The sequence below is a fragment of the Pristis pectinata genome, chromosome 17 (assembly GCF_009764475.1).
Source record: "Pristis pectinata isolate sPriPec2 chromosome 17, sPriPec2.1.pri, whole genome shotgun sequence".
Taxonomy (NCBI): Eukaryota; Metazoa; Chordata; class Chondrichthyes; order Rhinopristiformes; family Pristidae; genus Pristis; species Pristis pectinata.
The window spans coordinates 31839659-31861421 of NC_067421.1; the positions used below are offsets into that span (position 1 = coordinate 31839659).

Genomic DNA, 21763 nt, shown 5'->3' on the forward strand with positions numbered 1-21763 from the left:
TTATTTCAGATTTCCAAGTTCTGCAGTTTTTTTTTGCTTTGTCTTTACTTAACTTCTGCTAATGACTGCAAAATCTGCACCATTAATACATTCCTTTTAAAGTCATAATGCTCAGGATTCAAAGGCACACTGTGACCATTTCATCATACAAATATCACCATCTAAAGTCAATGTTTACAGCTGACAAATGCAGTGACCGCCAAAGGTTGGAATTGTTTACAAATGCCCATTACTTTACTTGACAGAAAAATTTAACTTGTAATTTTTTAGAAACACACATAACATACACAATCATTAATCCCAGCAATAACAAGACGTCAAAGACAATGGAAAATCTTTTCAATAATAAGACTTCAGTTTGGCACTCAGTTTAGTAGCCAAGGAGACAGATGCTGTGTTACAAACAGACGACTAAGTTAATGTAAACCTCATTTCAACACTTCCCCAATAGCTATTTTCAAATTCAAGCCAAGATATGATGTAACTAATGTGTTGGTGACTGCCCACATGGTCTGGCAAGCAAATTGTATAATGCAACAAAATGACTTACTCAAACTATTATTTTTAATAAATACATTGGGGGGAAAAAACTCAGCAAAACACATTATTTCTAGCAGAGAAAAGTAAACCAACTTTAAAAGAACTGCTCTTGGATCATACAACTTCACAGCACTTTATGAGATGAACTGACCAATGTTTCTTTTATCAGAGTCATAGAGTAATACAGCAGGGAAACAGGCCCTTCGGCCCAACTGGTCCATCCATTGCTAGTCCCACTTGTCAGTGTTTGGCTCATAACCTTCTAAACGTTTCCAATTCGTGTACCTGTCCAACTTTAGTTTAAAAGTCGTTATTGTACCTGCCTCAACCACTTCCCCTGGCAGCTTATTCCACCTACATACCACACTTTGTGTATAAAAGTTGCCCTTCAAGTTCCTATTAAATTTTTCCCCTCTAGATTTTCTAAATCCTCTGCCCTCTCTATCTCCTTGGGAACAACTCTGAATCCACCGTGTCACTAATTTCATGAATAGGAAGAAACAATTACCTAATAGAAGGTTCTTCACATTGGATTTTCTGCCCATACACCTCATCAAGTGCCTTTGAAATACTTACATCACTAGTGCGAACAGCTATTGTTTAAAATAGAACACTTTGTTGCAGATATTTTAATGATGCCCTTTACAGATGGTTTGAGCTTCCCTAAATGATAGGGCTAGACTGGCATTTTAAATATTCTATAAATGTATGCTAGATAGAGTTCTAGTAGGGTCAATAATAATCCATTACTTCATGGATATTTTAGATATTAATTGTTCTAGGTATTTGCAGCTATCTTAGAAAATAATGTGGTTCTTTTCAAATTAGAAGAACAAAATAAAGGCCAAAATATATGATGGATATTAAATCAGAGTGAGAGAAATGTTCCTATTTTTCTCCATTGCTAATAGTTCAAAAATGCCACACAATTAAACATATACAAGTAACAATGCCTGAGGATATAATGATCATAGATTATTCGAGATTCATTGCCATGGTGTTATTTATTTCAACACCTACTAGTTTAGCTCCTGCTGTTTTGTTTTAATCTTTGAAGTTTTCTGGTACCAATTTAAATTGACTCACTGAATGAATCATTAAATGAGACTGTTCTACAAAAGTTTACAAATTGTTTGCATGTATGGAGACTGAAGTGTGGACTTGTTGGAAGCATTAACAATTTTATATACCAGTGTCAGCACATTGTAACCTGCCTCTGAAATTTAGTGGACTAGAGATGAATTTCCATGCAATTGTATTTTTGTTACAATGTGGAATAAAATGAAATTAAACTGCCAATTATCCAAAGTAATTTTATAATGACAGGCAAATCTTTCTTTCTGCTTTTCTCTCTACATTTGCCTCTGATGTTGAGTCATGCTGGCATGAATGTAAGTAGCCTTGTGAAATATACCCAAGTGGTCATTGTTGATGAGTAGAATGGCAATGAAATATAGCTTTGATTAGTAGGCTGGTGGAAAGCAACCTTACACCTTCTGGCGCACAAGTAATCCTGGAAAAACATTTGCCCCTGTGACACAGCAGCCCTTGCCACTTTTTAGCTACCAGACTCCCCCATCGTCTGGGGAACCTAACCAGCTAGTGTTAAATTTGGAAGTGACAAAATCTAAGAATGTAACTGCATTAAACTATCTGAAAAAGATAATAATTCTGCTACTACCCTTTATATCTTCTTTAGTCTTGCTAATGTCCCATTACCACTCTCTTTCACCTTGCACATACTTTTTAATAATTTTCTCTCTTCTGGTACAGACATTCCTTGTTCTCTCGCCACATTACCCTCATCTCGGTATCTTAAACTTGTTTATTTCTATACTCTTCCCAATTCTTCTGAAATGCTAACTCTCTCCCTACAGACACTGCCTGACATGTTAGGCATATCCAACATTACCTATTTCAGATTTTTAGCATCTAGAGTACTACGCTGTTGTGTTTTCAGTAATTATAGTTTAGCACAGCATTAAAAACTCAGTTACAAGTTACACTTATGCTGCAAACCCAAACATATATCCTGGGATCTCTATAGTGAGGATTATTTGCAAATATTTGAAGTTCTCATCATATCACTAATTCCTCTGTAGATTATATGGTGGATAAGTCTAGAAAACATCAAATCCTATGGAGAAGAAGGGAATCACTGACAGCATTTTCTAGATTTCTGCCTTTAACTCTCCATGTGAATACTTAAAGACTGCTGTTGTTTTGACTACATAATGATGATGAATCCTGTCAAACTACCATCATTAGCACAAATTGCAGACCATTAGATTTTAAGCATTATAAGCTTTTAGTGATGTTAGGATATCTTTCATTATGTAAAAAAAATCTGTAGATGTAAATGATTCAACTATGTCCAAAACTGAAACTTTAGTTTATACAGTGATGTAGTTTCAAAGATAAAATACATGTCAATATGTAAATTTTCGATACCAAGTTTTCAAGACCAATACATAAGGTTCCATTAAAAGTGAAATTCATGATTTGGGCAAATTGTGTGATTGCATTCAGGAAGCTATCTTAGAAACTGCAACCTGGAGAACAGCGAGCAGAAACACTTCAAACTATGATAGGCTGGAGAATAAGTTTGGCAGCACACTGTTTAAATTAGAGGCTCAGGAAAAAGTTCAGAACTCATCAGGGCAGCTGGGAAATTCAAATTCAGTTAATTAAATAATATGGAATTATAAAAAAAACTAGAAATGGATTATCATGAATCTGTAAATCTCTTACCTTTACCTGGTCTGGCCTATAAGTGACTCTACTCCCATGGCAATGTGGTTGTTTGGTATAACTATCCTAGGAAATGGCGAGCAAATTGTACCAGAACAGCTTTGTTAGACTTGCAGCAATTCAAAAAAGCTGCACACCAAGTTCAATAGAATGGTTTATTTAATCTGTGGGTTACCTATTGTACATAGTAGGTACAATACAGGTCATTAGAGTTTGCAGCATTATAAGCTATTAAGGACTGTGTGAAAGTTAAGTTGGTACAGCTTTCATGACTTCAGAAACCCAAGGCAATTTTTTTTAACTGTTCATTGACTTGAAAAAGTGAATGCATGTTCAAAGAGGTCCATAATACTTTATATTCAACTCTAAATTTTTTCTACCTATAAGGCAACTGTGATGATGGTTAGGTATGATTGCAGTGTCTGGTATTTGTGATTTTTTGCTCCCATTTTGTCCTCCATCTCTACTATTCATGATTCTATTCAGACATTTGTTTTTATATCAGTCTTTAGATAATACATTTCTTTAGCATCTTTGGACATTGATGCAACATTTTACTCCACTTGATCCCATCTCTCTGTAAGAAGATATGCCACTGCTTGACTTAGATGGCTCCTCCCTTTTGAATGTGTACTTTTTCCAGATGGTACCAACACCTAAACTGAGATTAGGAGCAAATATACTAACAAGTAACATGTGGGAATCAAAACAACTGCAGATTCTGGAAATCTGAAATTAAAACAGAAGGGTCCCAATCCTGAAATATTAACTGTTTCTCTTGCTGCCTGACCTGCTGACGATTTCCTGCATTTTCTGTTATTATGTAGCATGTGGGAATTGGTGACCAGAACCAAAATGATTTATCGGTGCAATCAAGCATTGGGAAAAAGCTTGGGTCATAAAACAATGTGACACACACTGTTGAAAGCAGCAGAAATTCAGTGAATCAAGGAAGATTTTTATCATAAATATAAAACCTTGTTCTAAGAGGTCATATCACAGCATCATAAGTATAAATAAGACACAGACTAATTGAGCACAGCCAAATAATTATTGCCTTTCTACATTTCGTTTATACCATCCCAAATAAAGAAACTGATAGAATGGTTATACGCTTAAAACTAAAAGGACTAAAGGAACAAACTGAAGAAATATAAAGAATAATTAAAACTGACAAAAAATACTGGATAGGATAAAAATAAAATTTCATTTTTACCAAAGACTGCCAAGACCTAAATTTCTAAGTCAGATAAGGTCTCTCACCCTTCACTCCGTTAATCCCTAGGAGGAGGTTTTGGTTTTAACCAGACCCTTCTGCACCAGACAGCGATAATATTCCTGAATGTATGTGTAAACACATTTCCAGTCCGGCTCCTTCATTCGCACCATATCTTCCACGTCGAGTAGCTGTGGACATTCTGCATGTTTCCTATGGGGCCAGAGAGAGGGTCAAACAAGAAAGGAGACGGGACACAACAGGGTTCAGAAGGAGAGAGGGAGACAAAAGCAAGAAAACAAAAGAACATAAATTACATTCATTCAGTGACATACAATGAACAAAAAGAAAAAAACATGCTTCATGATACACAACAGCAATAACATTGTGCTCAATACAAATTGACTGAACATAGAATGTTGCACAACAAAACATAGTAACTACAAAAGCAATGATTTCAATGGGGAAAATGTGTAACTCATTGAAGAACATGTATAACATGTATAGGTGTATTAGCAATGATAGTGCACAAAAGACCAACAAAGAAGGTTAAATAATAAAACGTTTTGGACACTGAAGAGCATGTTTGTGGAAAACAAAAAAACCCCAGCAAAATAGAATTCAAAATCTATTCTCTCTTCACAGGTTACACACAGTCATATCTAATAGAAAGCTCTCAGGCCAAAAAGAATAGCCCAAATTGACATGTTGCTGTGACCTAATAATTCAATATGTGATATTGTTTCTGTGTTATTTCCAGGGTTAGCTCATACTTTTCTTAAAACTAGATTAATATACCTCATTGCTCAAGCAGACACATAATTGCTAAAGCATGATAGAGCAGAATTAGATGCGCACAAGGCCATTTAGTTTAAATATGGAAAGCCAAGTATAAGTGTGCAAACTTTATTTTCTCAGAGGGAGAAACAAGCAAAACCCTGAACACAGTGTACATATTGGCCATGCAGAAACAAGACACAAATATAAAGAGAGAGAGAAAAAAAGAGAGAGAGCAAGAAAGAAAGACAGAGTGAAAGAGAGAGAAAGTTGGGGAAGACACAGAGGTAGAAGGAGAATGATTTTGGATCCCCAAGCCTCTAATATATTTTCATCCACAGGCTTTAGTAGTAGGGTTTCCTTGAGGAAATAAAACTTCAATAAAGATGATGCTGATCCTAAGAACCAATGCTTTCACTGCCAAGTAGAATACAAACACTCACATTTTATGGAAAGGCAAGTTTCTCAGTTAAGGCAGAAAGCTTACAGCAGGTTATCCTGTACAGATCATTTTGACAGATTGTAAGGAACTAGATAAAAATTCAAAAGTAAACTTACATTATCTGTATTATTTTAGTAGAAGCAATTTTAGATAAGCATGTTTTTTACATTCAAATTTTGCTGTCATAATTTTTTAAGACTTCTAGAATGGTGAGAAATCAATTATAGAACTCGAGAAATATCTCCTTAAATAAAACATTTGGGAGGTGATAGGGATGGATGTTCTAACTGATACAACTTGTAGACATGAGGCATTCATGATCCCTTCTCCCTCTCTTGCTCTCCAGGAATATTTCTAGCCACTTGTGTCATCTCCCTGGTCTGAGTGGCTCAAAAATGCATGGGGATGGCATTAATCCGTAACTTTACCTCCAGTATACTCAGTGACATATCTTCAATCAAAGATGTTTTAAAACAATATCAGAATTACAATAATTTAACACTATACTTTCCACAATCCAGATCATTGATCACCTCAGAACTGAAATTCAGCACAGAAGCTCAGTTAAAAATCGACTGCTGAGATTACCCACAGCGCACCTCATTATCACATTTTACTTATTACATCATAGAAAGAGGGTATTCAGCCCATCAGGTCCACGAGGACTCTCAACAGAGCAATTCAATCAGTCCCATTCCCCTCTCCTTATCTACACCAAGGGGCAATTTACAGTAGCCAATGAACCAGAACACCCAATTGATAAATATGTAGTCACAGGGAGAATATGCAAACTCTGCACAGACAGTATCTGAGATTTGATCCAGCCCAGGTTTCTATAGCTGTGAGGCAGCAGTGATATCTGTGCCACCGTGCCACCCATTTGTCCTGTTCCAGTAAGTCAATGATGGGCCTTAAGTGCTGGGCTTGAAAATGATCTCTTACATCCCAGGAATGAAAAGAAACACAGATAAGTCCACCTGGTCAGTTAACTACCCAAGGCGGCTTCTTGTAAAGATTAGCTATCATTTATTATATAGGTAATAAATAAGGCATGCTTGTATTATTAGCAGAACATACTTTGGAATCCCGGTAAAAAATTAAGTTTTGTGTGTCATTTCTAGTAGTACTGTTATATAAAACAAATAATTTCCTTAAAAATTTACGAGAAGGAACACAACAAACTATTTCAGATGGAAAAGGAATAAAGAGGATAACACTCAATAAAAATTAATGAGGTCACTATTGAAGCCATTTCTTCTAATTAAGCCATGTTTGTACCACACCAGGCCCTACATGCAGCAGTATCAAACAGTACAACTTGCAGATCGGCACAAAAATCAAATCTGAATGGGCATAAAACCTGCAGTAAAAGCATGTCATTAGCAAAATCAAACATACTGGCATGTACAAATCAGAAAGGGAGTAGAGCATTTGAGGAGTCTCTGTTAGAAAACATTTGTTGCTACACACTGACCCATGTGCACATTGTGCAACATATTTTTGAATGCAGCAATTGAAAACTGGAGTTTTATTGTTATGTTTACATATGTAAAATATATGGGTTATTCACCTGATAACAAGATAGATGGCGCATCTTGGTTGACAGCTTTCAAGCCTGTATTAGCATTCACTAACATCCAGACACATCCACATAGGTCCATACTAACATCATTAGTCATTCTCTTTACAGCATCTAGTGTACTCACTGATAGTTCACTTTGTACAGAATGCTTGGTGGATATAAACTCATCAGAAATCAACAGAATACTATACCGATATTGCCTTTTCTTGGATGTAAATTACTTTGAATACAGTTTTACATAGACAGGCAAGTTACCTGTTTTAATAGGAAACTTATTTCTATTTTAAGTGGCTACTGCCATATGCATTTTTTTAAATACCAAGGTATCCTGCACCAGCAGAGAACACCAAGACCGCTTCCACACTCTGTGATAAAACCATTGCAGTGTGATTGCACAGGCAGAAGATATTTGCGAAGGTGTGCAGTTCCTTGAATGAGCAAGATTATTACATCTCTTGCATAGGAAAGTGGGTATCCAGTATCTTGATTTACAGATACTTAAAGAGAATTTTTCTCAGTGTTACAGGCATCCTTATTTGCTTTCTTTTCAACATACAGTAGCTCATGAACCATTCTTCTTTACAACTAGGTTATATTTTACAGATCAATATTCTGTATAATTTACTATTACATGAGAATTATTATTATTATGCTTCCAAAATATAAAGAGGCCTTCGGTAATCACTGTCAAAAATACCAGTCTAAAACTTAAGTTAATACAATGCATGTGGAAGTCAAGGAATGGTACCTACTCTGCCATGGTGAACGCCACCTCGAAGTTGTGCCTGGGGTTGTTGGGATTCAGTTCTGAATAATCAAAGGCCTCAGGGAAGAAGTTATGAACCAAAGCACAGAAAGCCATCCCATCGCTCCAGCTGGAGGAGAAGTTCTGGATAGCCACGTGCTGATGAACAAGATAAAATATCAACATGAGGTGAACAAAGGATCAGTGGCTTTGAAATTCAGTATTATTGCATACAGGGTGAATCAGAACACAAAATGGCATCCACATTCCTCTCTTTGAGGACTTTCTTTCCAAAACAGAAATGAAACCTCCATTTCTCTCTCTACAGTTACTACCTGATCCACTGAGTATTTCTAGCCCTTTTGCTTTTGTTAGAAACTATAGTTAACTTAGCAGCAATATCCACCTTTGTTCGCTGCTGTAAGCAACTCCATCCCAATAATATATTCACACAAATGGATAGGAAGGAATAAAAGCAAGAATACTGAATTTAATGCAAGTGGAGAAACAAAACAATTGAAATGTTAGTTGTCAATAACATTTACATTTTTCCTACACAACCACTTTCAGCATCTTTCTCCAAAAGAAGTTCTCAAAATCATTGTTCAAGCAAACATACCAAAGTAACAATTTCAAAGAACCATTTTGTGTTTTTTTATAGTTACTGATGATAAAACTCTTGTGCAGAATTAATGTTGGTGTGAATGTAAGAATAATTTTCTGTATGATTCTCTGATTCCATGCCATTATATTCACAACTAAATATAGGCCATTGTCCTAGTGTCATAATCATTTTTAAAAGGTGCAAAGGATATTCCAAACAGAAAAATCTGAAGTACTATGTGACTTAGAAACTTATTGTTTTGAAATTGGGCTCAGAGAATTTGCATGGCATTCCTTCGCTATTTTAATAAAGGTGTTGTCAAAGCAGGTCAATGGGAGAAATAGAAGGATCTCTATGATTCTCAGTTATTTTGTTACCAATAAAATATAATGCAATTTCAATCAAATAAAATGTTAAGGGGATCTAGACAGTACAAAGAAACTATTTCCTCTGGTGATGGAAGACTTAAAAATGAGAGAAAGGTTAGTCAGAAGTGAAATCATTCAGGAAGACTGAGCTTAATTGATCGATTGATTGCGATGTAAAGATGGAGGACAAAGGTGGCAGACAGTTAAGTCACAGAGCTGTCGTGATCTATCTGAATTGCAAAACCGGGTATAGATGTTGAATGGCCAATTCCTTTTCTATATTCCAATCCTGTCCATTAAAAAAAAACTTTTCCTTGCTAGAAATGTGTCCTTACTGGACACAGTCCTCCAAGTGTGGTCTAACCAGAGTAATGACGCAGCTCTACAAAACTCTGGTTAGACCACACTTGGAGTACTGTGTCCAGTTCTGGTTGCCTCATTATAGGAAGAATGTGGAAGCATTGGAAAGGGTCCAGAGATTTACCAGGATGCTGCCTGGTTTAGAAAGTATGCATTATGAGGAGAGACTAAGGGAGCTGGGGCTTTACTCTTTGGAGAGAAGGAGGATGAGAGGAATCATGATAGAGGTGTACAAAATATTAAGAGGAATAGATAGAGTACACAGCCAGCGCCTCTTTCCCAGGGCACCAATGCTCAATACGAGAGGGCATGGCTTTAAAATAATAGGTGGGAAGTTCAAGGGAGATATCAGAGGGAGGTTTTTTACCCAGAGAGTGGTTGGGGCACGGAATGCGCTGCCTGGGGTGGTGGTGGAGGCAGGTACATTCGTCAAATTCAAGAAATAGTTAGATAAGCATATGGAGGAATTTAAAATAGAGGGATATATGGGAGGAAGGGGTTAGATAGTCTTAGGCGAGGTTTAAAGGTCGGCACAACATTGTGGGCCAAAGGGCCTGTATTGTGCTGTACTGTTCTATGATTCTATGAGATTAAATATTTCCTCTCACATGGTCATAAAAGATTTTTCACATTTATATGCTTATGTGGAATAAGGTGGAGTATGCATGCCTACCTCATAACCACGTGTCTTGGCTCTACACCAGTCGAGTAGCATCTGCTTAATAGTATTAGCATTTGGTACACCACAGCTTGAAGATCTCTGCACTTTCACTTTGGCAATGGCTGGATTTCCAGGACTGAAATATAGAGATGAATGTTAATTATTATTATAAATTAATTAAATAGACTTTTGATATTTCCCCCCATCATATCTGTTGGGGAAAAGATTTCAGAATACTCAAGCACTATATATTCACATAAATAACACTTCAAAAGTATCTGCAAAAACAAAAATATGACATACTTCATTTCAGCATTTTATGATAAATTGTCAATGCAAACAATTTTATCTGGTTGATAATTTATTGCAAGGGGACCAGAAAGTCAAGTGGAGGAACTTTGCTTCTGTTGTAGACAGCCTTGGTCAGATCCTATCAGTTCTGATCAAATTTGGACACTGTAACCTACAGCAGGAAGGAACATATTAACCATGGAAAGGCTATTGTGTGGATCCAGCCAAATTAAACTTAGCAGATATTTCCTTCAGTAGAATAGACTGAAGGGTGAAATGTTACACATTGAAAGGATGAAGATATGGAGAAATTATTTCCTCTGGGTCAGGGAAATCCAGGTAAAGGGAAGGAACTAAAAACTGGACAATGCCATTCAGAAGCAAAATCAGAAATCACTATTTCATTTAAAGGGTAGTAAAACATGCAACTTTCACTCTAAAAAGGCTGTGGTTGCTAGGATAATAGTGGCTTTCAAGTCTAATGTAGTTATTTATTGTTGAATGTCCTACCTTCCACCTTCTTTTTCTAGCTTCTCAATCAATGCCTTCCGTGCCTGTGACCCTGAAGTCCGTGGCAACGTCTGCGACCTCAACACCTCTTTCCGCTTCTCAGCCTGTTTCCTCTCAAGTGCTAATACACTGCTAGACCGTGTATTATCTTCTCTGTCAAAAATACTGAAAAGCAAACCATAAAATTATTAAATTTATAATTGCAGATTGCTGCACTTTCACTTTGGCAATGACTGGATTTCTGGCATTGAAATATGGAGAGAATTTATGATTATTATACTGGTTCCCTGCTTAACACTAACCTGCAGAACACTGAATTGTAATAATGCTCTTGGTTCTCCTGACTGAACACTCAAAGGAAGATGCCCATAGATATTTAAAAAAAGACATCCATTTTTGTTGTGTGCTGCCTGCTGCTGTGCTGGGAACTTGGCAAAAACCCACACCCTCCCCATTGTTGCATTCTGCTCTGCCAGGAACCTGCTGTGAACCCCTGCCTTCCCTGTTGCTACATTCTGCTTTGCTGGGAATCAGGATGCTGGGATTCTGTTGCCAACCCCTGCCTGCAGCTGGCGTACCTGTAAGAACCTGTGTTGGGTAGGCCAGGGTGAGTGGCACAGCCGTGCAGTCTTGAGATGTGCGGCTGCACCCTGGACAAGATGGACTATTGCTGGGAACTGGCAACATCATAGAGAAATCAAAGGGCTGGGGAAAGCAAAGAGAGAGGATAGAGAAGCTTCAATCACATCCAGGTGCTGTCCATCCTCAGCAATAATCCACATCACAGCGTCATGCAGGGTGCAGCCCTGAGCCCCACATCTCAGTGCTGAGCAGCTGCTTGAGCCTCCCCAGCCCTTACAGGCAGCCTCTCCACACTGAGCCATAGGCAATTCATTGCTGCAGGAGCACCAGCAGAGGGCAGAGATTTATGCTGAAGTCCTGGCATGCAGCAGGGCACAGCAGCAGGGAGGAGAGGAATTCACACCAGATACCTGGCAGTCTGATTCCCAGGCAGTAGTGGAGCGGGCTGGGTTTGCACCAGGTTCCTGGTACAGTAGCACTGTCAGTAATGCTGTTATATGTATAGTACTGTAATGATCCCTTTTAGCACTGATCTCATTCGTGCTCTTGTGCCTGGGAATGCATCCTGAGTGCTAAATAAGTAATAGTGTTTGATAAATTATGGCTACTGGAGGAAAGACTTCAATGCATAGTAACTAAAGAGTAATGCAGATGCATAGAACATGGGATTTCTTGGCTTGGATCCTAGTCACCACTCACCTGCCAACCTTTTTGGATGAAGTGCTGCTGGAACTAAAGGAGGTCTTGGTCTGGATGACGGATGTTCCTCCTGTTAAGAGGGAAATAAAGATATCAATATTTTTCCCATAATACTTCAATGATGTCCCTTAGTAAATTGTCCCAAAATGAGCAGTATGTAAATATAATTTCTTCCTGTTGTCTCAACATGAAATGAAACTAAACCTCTCATTGTGGGATACGGTAGCATAGTACTTACATTCCTGGACTATTATCCAGAGACGTGGGCTATTTGACTGGAGACATGAGTTTGAATCCCCCACTCTGACTTCCCTATCCCTGGACTACAAAGGTAAATGTGAGTGTGAGGAATAGCACCTCATCGTCTTATGACATAGCAAAACCTTCATTTCAACACTAAGTTCAACATTTCAGATAATTAGGCATTCCAATCTCATATCTCACATTTCATGCTTTCAGTTTTAGCTTCTCTTCTCCACTGGTATTTCACATTTTATTCATCTCCTATTTACACCGCTTCCTGATCTAGCTTTTATTTAGCAGCCCTTAGCATCCTCTTTCAGCTGGCACCACCACTGTTTTGTTTCATTCAATCTCTCTTGGTCTCTGCCCTAAACACAGACCTTCCCTTTTGTTCTCTGCTCTTCCTTGCCTTTATCTGTAATTTAAAAATAGTTTCATTTCTAACTTTTTTCAGGTCTAAAGAAAGGTCATCAACCTGAAATCTTAATATCATTCCTCTCTTCACAGCTGTTGCTTGATCTGGTATTTTCCGTTTTTATCTCCATGACTTTCTCAACTCCATTATACACACATACTTTTCAAGCAGGAATCACTGAAATGCATTCAGGCTAATAAATTTGGTTATCTTCCACCTCCTAATCTGGGGCTGTGAGGCGAACTATTCCTAGACTTACCTTTGTAAAGATGCAATAAACTTGAGATGTTCCTGGTTGTGCATTTACCATCTGAGGAGTAGGTTAAGCTTTGTTCCCATGGGATGATATATCCTATTCTAAGACTTTGCTGTTTCAACTATAGCAGAGTTGAGCATAGTACAAGATCTCGTATTGATCCAACTTACGTTGCTTACCATCAGTTTTCTTTACAACTGATTCCACAGTTGTTGTTTGCAAAGTTCTGTTGCCACCATCTGAAAGACCAGATTGATTTTCAGTAATTCTGTACTTTACTTGGAAATTTGTCTCGACACAAAATCATTATGCAGGTACATCTATTAGGGTATAATTGTAGAGCTCTAGTCAATACTGCATTAAGTTTGAAAAGGTGACAAAGTAATTTGAGAAGAGATTTCCAAGTAACACCAGGCTTCAGTTTTTAAAGTTAATGTCTTGTATGAGGAACAGAAGACACCAAGAAGAGTTAAACATTCTATAATTTTGAGATAGTGAGGAAGAATTCATTAGAATTAGATGGTGTGGTGAGTCTTGATTCCAGTGAAGTAAAGATAACAGCAAGAAGGTCTCTTTCATTATGTTCCCTAGTACACTTTATGCTACCCATAAAGTACATAGTTTTGCAATTATTAATTCACATATCCAATACAATTATTTGCTCCCATTGGATCGATCAGAGAAATTTTCTTTGCCCTATCTATCCCTTTCCCACCCTCTCTAATTTAAAATTAACATTTTCTTTCTTTCCCAGTTCTGTCAAAGGGTCTTCAACCTGAAAGGTTAACTCTGTTTCTCTTTCAACAGATGTTGTTTGCACTGCTGAATGTTTCTAACATTTTCTGTTTTGATTGTATTCATTTATTTGTACCAAATTTCAATTGCCACTGACAAGAAAGTGTAAACTTGGTCAGCTTCCAATTGACTTCAAACAAGCCAACCTAAACAATGAGTGGTACAAGGTTTTTGGATTGGGTACAGAAGATAGGTTAAAGATACATCTAAAAATCAAGTTTTCCTTCATGTGAACAATGTCGACAAATATGTTATCTGATAGTTTCATACTCATCAATGCATAAATTTTACCACCAAGGACACAACAGGAGCAGGAGTAGACTACCTGGCCTCTCAATCCTGCACTGTCATTTGATATAATCATAGCTGATGAACACTGACTTCAACTCCTCTTCTGTGCCAGATCTATATAGCCTTAAATTCTTCAATGTTTCAAAAATGTATCCACCTCCACCTTAAATACTTCTAATGATCTAGCCTCCACAACACTCTGGGGCAGAGGATTACTGAAATTCACCACTCTCTGTGAAAAGAAATCTCTACGCACCTTCATTTAAATGACTGGCTCTTATCTTGCAACTATGTCCCCTCGTTTGAGACTCACCCTCTGGTAAAAACCAGTTTGCATATCACTAAAATAAAATCCATGAATTTGGGACTGAAGAGAGTTTAAAGTACTTTGTGATCTATAAGGCAAGCCCTGTTCTAATGCTGATTAGTGGCACAGAATTACTCAATCCAGTTGACTGCCTTGGATATGAAGACAGAAGAGTATGGTATGAACATTGACTTTTCCAGTTTCAGGTAATCCACAATCACGGTGCTCTCCTCCCTCATACACTCACCTGTCCATCTCATTTTCTTCTCCTTTTGTTCATTCCTCCATTCCCTCTCTCCACCTGGTTCCATCTACCATCATCCCCTCCCCATCTGGTTCCACCTGTCACCTACCAACCTCTATCTCACCTCCCTTCATTCTGCTATGTACTGGCAATCTTTCCTGTTCCTCTCAGTCATGATGCAGGCTCTCAGCTGGAAATATCAGTTTAACCTTTTGCCTCCACAAATGCTGCTAGACCTGCTGAGTTCTACCAGCAGTTTGTTTTTTTGACTCTCTTGAATGCATTAACACTGAGATCTATCTAATCATTCCTGACCTTTTAAACATACAATACAGGTGAAGCAGCACATTAGGGGGGGCGGGGGGTGGGGGGGACTGTATTTCTAGAAAACAGCCTGTATCACAATTTTCTGTGATGTGAAGCTGTGTCATCTGCGTAATTGTCAAGAAACACTAGTTTAAAAAAATGTGCTTATTTATTTACTTATTTTTCCCCATGAAGATCCTGTGTGAAGTGAATTTTATTCCATATCTCAAATTTTTCGGTAGTGACTTATGAATTCTGTAAAGGTGAATTTCCACAACCCGAACACCAGTGACACGGGGGTCACCTGTATGCTTCTTTAGTTCTAATATATCTTGATTTCTTTCTCTTCTAAATAACTTTCAAGTATCCTCTTGAATTTGCCAATACTGTCAACCTTAAAAGCCTCTCTAAACAGCATCTTACATTCACCATTTCCTGTAAAGTAGTTAAATATGAACATTTCACTTTCTTTCCTCTAGGTTCTATCTACAGATACCTGTATTTTGTAGAGCTTGTAGATACAAATCAAAAATACTAATGTATTTCATCAACATTCCTCATTAATGAGATCTTCCCTGAGCCTTTACTCCAGTATAAATACTTCTACCTTCCCGATACTTGCTTTGTGAATGAGGTGTCTAACCCATGTGTCAATTTAGTTACCCTTTACTCCAACTAATGCTCATCATCTTGCTGCAAATTTTTTCTGAATTTTTTTGCATTTCATGTCTTTATCTGAACTAAGAAGTGTTGTTTGGTGATTTAGCTAACTTGTCTTCTGCAAGATTGCCAGTTTAAAGACTACAATTTCACATTCATTGAAGAAAGTATTATGATGGACTGCAATTGCTAAATGTTACTTGTGGCCTTAAGCCCACTTTTCCAAAGTACACAAATAATTCTTTAACAGACCAATAACATCTTTCACCTTTTGTACTTCAGTATATAACACTCATCCCAATACCTGTATGGGTGATTCTTTCAGTCTTTGACATTGAGGTAACAGTCTTCCCATCTGCAGATTTTTCTGTTTTGGATACAGTCATTTCAGCAGTATTTAAAGACTTTGCTCTCTTTGCCTCTTCTGATTTCTGTTTCAATTCTTGTAGTCTCATTTCACGCTCCCTTTCTCGTTCATCTAAAGTGAGGCAAAAAAAATTCCAACTTTTATAAATCAAAACACTAGATCTTCTCCTGAGCGTTCTCCAATGTCTAATGAGAATTTGTATAAATCTTAAGGTGCTTCTGCCTAACACATCCATCAATAATCTTTGGTACCAACACTGTACAAAATTACTTCTGCTCCCAAGCAATATTCTAATTTGCTACACAAACTTGGAAAAACAAGTAGTGCAAGTTTAGAACTCACATGTTTTTTTCAGTTATGTAAAAGTCTAACTTTCCTCAAAAATAAACACATCAAAACATATGAAAAGGCAATATATTAATATGTATGAAGTAGTAATCCTCAACTCCTCTCCTATAGCAATCCTTGTGGATTATGAAGGAGACGCTTCCAATTAACTGACTAAGAGTATTCTCCAATTGAGGCTCCACCTAAAAGAAAATTAGGCCATCTCGACCTTCTGAAATTAAACAATCTAAATTAAAATTTTTACATATATCATATTTTAATTATTATTTTTTGAATTTTGTGACTATACAATTGCTTTTACTTTTAGGATGTGTTACATGAGCTCAGAACTGGGTTTAAAGCTCCTATTTGAGGAGTTAGATGGTGTGAACATGTTATAACACAAATGCCTCGTTTAGAAGATCAAACAAGGTTATCAGGCCCTTAACAGCAATAGGCATACTTTCTTTATCACTTGTAAAGAATCTTTTGACACATAACAGCAGCAACAAAATAATTAATTGACAGTGATGTGCATTGGGGACATCCTGAGAGCACAAAAAGCTTTATATTATTGCAAGTTCTTCAGGAGCTTGGCAAGATCCACCATGATATCTAAGAGATACCTTACACATCATGAGGCAGGTCTTTTGAGAAAACAAGACTGTTATAGTATTAAAGCCATATTGAAAAGATGATAGCTATGCTGGTCAGTATATGTATACTTTAGGGAAGATTTGAGCATGCTCAAGAGATTCTGTCACAGGCTGTATCAAATCCAACATTTTCACTGCATGTTAGGCAGTGAAAATGACACAAGGGTGTACCTCAAGCACTATGCCATCTATTTTGATAACCGAGGAAACCTTACAGTTAACAAAACAGGCATTTGTAGGTAGGAGCGCTAGAATGTAGTTCTGGTGTAAGAGAAATGGGAAAAATGTAAACACCTTACAATAGCAACTTGTTTGATTCTGACAAGCTGTTTATGTTTATCAAACACGCAGAAGACAATGGCTTTCTCATATTGATCTTAATAGTCAAAAGCATTTTCGTAATAGATTCTTTAAAAATATAGGAATGAAGCCACTAGCTACCGCACTATCAAAATAAACAGGCTCTCTGGATTGATGTCCATTGAGAAATTAATTTAGGCTAGCCATGCCCAGTTAATATTCTACTTAATTATAAATGAGACCTTCACCCTATCCATCAGGTGTGAGTAGAAACCAAGAAGTCAACAATGTTATACCATTCTTCAATATCTAGTTGCCCTGGGTTCCATTTAAGAGTTCCTTAGACAATCCCAGGATAATGACTCCTTATTTGCAAGATCACAGGAATAGTTGAACAATGTTTGTGCTGCACTAATGTGCCTTTTCATTTAAACTACCCACCTCTTTTCTTTTTCCGAAGCTCCCTCATTGCAGCTCGAATCATCTTCCTTTTCTCAAAGTCTGTTGTTGCATCAAGCTTTGGAATATAGTTAGAGAAAAAGGTATTATAAAGTAGTAATATTTTATTTAAACACATGTGTTCCTCTGACCTGCTAAAACTACAAGACTTAAACTCTCAGAATATCTCAAATGATTAAAGATGGGTAGATGTGTCACATCAACCGGGAAAAATCACGAATTTGATTGGCAGCATCTGCTGAGTTGATTGTCTTTAACCAGGGTGGCAGTAAATTTGGTTGACTCTCAACCAGGGAATACTGATTATTGTAACCAATCTTGGTTATTACCCCTAAATCTCTGGAAATACAAGTGGACGAATAATGAGGACAGATTGAGACTTGGCTGTGCATTCATAACAGACAAAAAGTTTGCTGATGCTGACCATATAAGTTCACGATAGGAGCATAAGTACTTTGGTGAGGTACTGGGAGTTGTTCATCATTGAAGGAACTACTTCCATGTATCAATTCAATACTAATTCTCCATCCATGCTAATTTATCAACCTCAACTAACAACCCCTAATTTTGTACCTTTTATGTGGCATTTTATTGAATGCCTTTTGGAAGTCCAAGTATATTGCACCCCTGGTTCCTTCTATCAACTTTGCTCTGAACATCCTCAAGGTAATCTAATAAATTTGTCAAACACGTTTCCTTCATAAAATCATATTGACCCTGTTTAATTGTTTTATGATTTTCCTTGGTAGCCTGTTATTACTTTTTTTACTAATATATTCCAGCATTTTTCCCACACCTGATTTTAGACTAACTGGCCTATAATTCCCTGCTATCCTTCTGCTTACAACAGCAGTGTTACATTTGCTGTTTTCCAAATTGTAGTTGCTGTAGTCATAAAAATCACAACAGTTTTACCTTAAGATCATCACCCACCTTTTTTTTCCTGTCTTTAAACAGCAGAGAATTCATTGGTACTTGATTATGTTGACTTGTCAGTCATTTGAAAGCTCTATATTCTCTGAAGGTAAAGTTTAGCTTAACATTGTACTTTGACCACTGAGCTGGATCAACCACAGAATGGTGCATTTAAGAAGCTGATCTACTGGTGGCTCATATGAACAAATCACTTACAATCAATGATAAATGAAGGAGCCCACCTCCCCCAACTCTTTTATTAAACCATCATGATTTCTACAATGAATACATACCATTTTGTCTAGGACTTCTTCATCTTCAATAGCACTCAGATCTTCTTGAATGACTTTGCTACTTTTCTCTTTGGCATTCTCCTTTTCTTTCTCCTCTACCCCATTGGGTAGAGTAGCCTCAAACTGTAGTGACTGGGCTGCTTCAGTCATTACTGGCTCTGTCTCCATCTGCAAAGATAAACAAACAGACTCCATTTGGTTGTGTTCCCTGTTCTACACATAGGTATATTTCAATAAAGGCTTGAACATTCTTAAGCAGGTTAACACCTCTATTAAAATAACAGACAGTAGAACAATGAACTGATGGTATATCAATGCTCAGAGGAATTTGTGGACTTCAAACTGATCACATTCATCAAAGCAAACTTCACCAATTTAATTGAGGAAAACATGAATACCTGACTAAGCTACATTCAAGTTAAAATAAGAGCTCTGAGGAACCACCAATGGTTAGGGAAATTTCAGGATCAAATGAAAACTTCTGTATTATCTCCCTGCTGGTAATTATTCCATCTCAGAGTATTACTTCCCATAGCCTAATAATCAGAACTCATACACTGCACAAAGATAAACAACGATGCTCACCCAATGAAACTGGAAACTATCTATTAGTTATGACACAAATGCAAATACTTGTAAATATTAATGTTTTATGTGCCCAAAGGTTATGGAATCAAAATTAGTTAATTTTAGGTGTGCTGAAGTAGTCATTTGCAATTATTATCTGAAACATTTATAATTTTTTGTTCTGACATGGCATTGAACATTCTATCTGCATTGTATATTCTGATACTCTCTCACAATGTGCTGTCTGACAGGCTGAGTTATTCTAACATGTTCTGTTTTATTTCAGATCTCTAGTATCTGCAGTATTTTGTATTATGTGCTTTGTTTAATTCACTGACAGTTCTCCTTCAGTTCTGCTCCTCAATGCCTCTTATTTTTCTATCACAGGTACTGCCTGGTCTGCTGAATTTTCAATTATCGGATTAGATTTGGTTTTGACAAACTATTGTTGCTTACCAGTATGTTAGAATATGACTTTAAGCATTAAGATTTCAATAATTAATGTAGGTAGTACAATAAAAAGCATGTTGCTTTACTCTTGAGTCTGTGCACATAGCTAAATGTCACAATATGACCTTTCAACAATGTTTGTTGATTTGCTGCCAGTATTAAAATAGATAACAAAAGTCAAAGAGTATATATTTAGTACCTCAGGACATTCCCTTGGCTTAGGTTCACTGTAGCAAGCAAGCAGCTGCTTTGCTCCCAGACATACTGTCTTAATTGAAGGGAGTAGTCATAAATGTTATGGAGGCTAGGGAAGTGGTTTACTCCTCCTGTAGGATGTCGGAGATCGGGGACATTTCCTATGTCCCTGATTACTATACTTGCAGGAAGCATGTCCAGTTACAGTTCCTGGCAGACCTTCAAAACAACTGGAGCTGGGGATGGACTCGCTATGGTGCATCCGGGATGCAGAGAATGTAGTAGACAGTACATTTAGTGAGCTGGCCACTCCACAGATACACAAAGGGAGGAGATGGGTGACCACCAGGAAGGACAGTCAGGTAATCCAGGAGTACCCTATGGCCATTCCCCTCTCTAACAAGTACTGTATACCATATTGGATACCGTTGTGGGGGGGAACGGCTTTGCTGGACAGAAAGGGGGGAGAAAACAGGACTGGGATTGTGATAGTGGTGGGGTTTCTATTGTAAGGGGGGCAGATCGGCATTCCTGTCGTGGCAAACGAGACTCTAGGTTGCCTCCCTGGTGCTATGGTCAACGATGTGTAAGAGCGGCTGCAGGATGTTCCGAAAGGGGAGGATGAACAGCCGAAGGTCATGATACAATAGGGTCTTTCAGCGGATACGATAGGGTCTTTCAAGAGACTGTTAGATAGGTACATGGAGCTGAATAAAATAGAGGGCTATGGGTAAGCCTAGTAATTTCTAGGGTAGGGACATGTTCGGCACAGCTTTGTGGGCTGAAGGGCTTGAATTGTGCTGTAGTTTTTCTATGTTTCTATGATACATCCTTACTGGCTGGTTTGCTAGTGCGGTTGGGGAAAGTTTAAACTAAATTAGCAGGAAGGGAGGACTCAGAGTATTTGTCCAGATGGAGAAGTACAGTCACCTAGAGGAGAAATAGTTCGTAAGTCCGGTAGACAGAAGTACACATCAAGGAAATTCAAAGCTAAGTTGTTTCTATTTTAATGCAAGGAGTATCACTTTTAAAGTAGATAAAGCTTTAATTAACATGGGGGTCTACAATATTGTTGCCATCAATGAGACATGGTCAAAGGACGGAGAGCACTGACAACTCAATATCCCAGGGCAAAGCATTTTCAGGCGAGACAGAGGGGAGAATAAAAGGGATGGAGGAATTACAAAGTTAGTCAAAGACTTCAGTATTGAAGGAGGATATCCTAGAAGGCTCCTTAAAAGAGGCCATATGGGTAGAGGTATGTAGGCAGATATCAAAGAAGTGCAATAAAGATAGGGTTATCGGACTAGGAGATTTCAACTTCCCAAATATTAACCGAGATTGCTTTAGCATTAAAAGATCAGAGAAGGTGGAATTTTTGAGGTATGTCCAGGAGGAAAGGAGCATTACTGGACCTTATCTTGGAGAATGTAGCTGGTCAAGTGTCACTGGGCGGATTATTTTGGACATAGCGATGATAACTCCATATACTTTAAAGTGGTTATGGAAAAGGATAGGAATAGACCAGTAATAAAGCTCCCAGATGGGGAAAAGCCAATTTAATTAACATAGGGAGGACCTGGCAAAGG

General features: G+C 37.6%; 1 protein-coding gene across 5 annotated transcripts in view; it reads right to left on the minus strand.

Moving 5' to 3' along the window:
- smtnb (smoothelin b) overlaps nucleotides 1-21763 on the minus strand; it is a 223446-nt gene that overhangs the window by 15769 nt on the left and 185914 nt on the right. For 3 of the 5 annotated variants that reach the window (XM_052032116.1, XM_052032115.1, XM_052032119.1), the window contains 9 exons: nucleotides 18963-19130; nucleotides 17737-17812; nucleotides 15950-16123; nucleotides 13222-13281; nucleotides 12129-12198; nucleotides 10848-11012; nucleotides 10059-10182; nucleotides 8061-8212; nucleotides 4555-4720 (listed from right to left, as the gene is read on the minus strand). In XM_052032116.1, coding sequence (XP_051888076.1) covers nucleotides 4573-4720; nucleotides 8061-8212; nucleotides 10059-10182; nucleotides 10848-11012; nucleotides 12129-12198; nucleotides 13222-13281; nucleotides 15950-16123; nucleotides 17737-17812; nucleotides 18963-19130 — 1137 coding nt within the window. In that variant the 3' untranslated portion in view covers nucleotides 4555-4572. The remainder of the gene's footprint in view (nucleotides 1-4554; nucleotides 4721-8060; nucleotides 8213-10058; nucleotides 10183-10847; nucleotides 11013-12128; nucleotides 12199-13221; nucleotides 13282-15949; nucleotides 16124-17736; nucleotides 17813-18962; nucleotides 19131-21763) is intronic. The other 2 variants (XM_052032118.1, XM_052032117.1) reach the window with 1 other exon arrangement.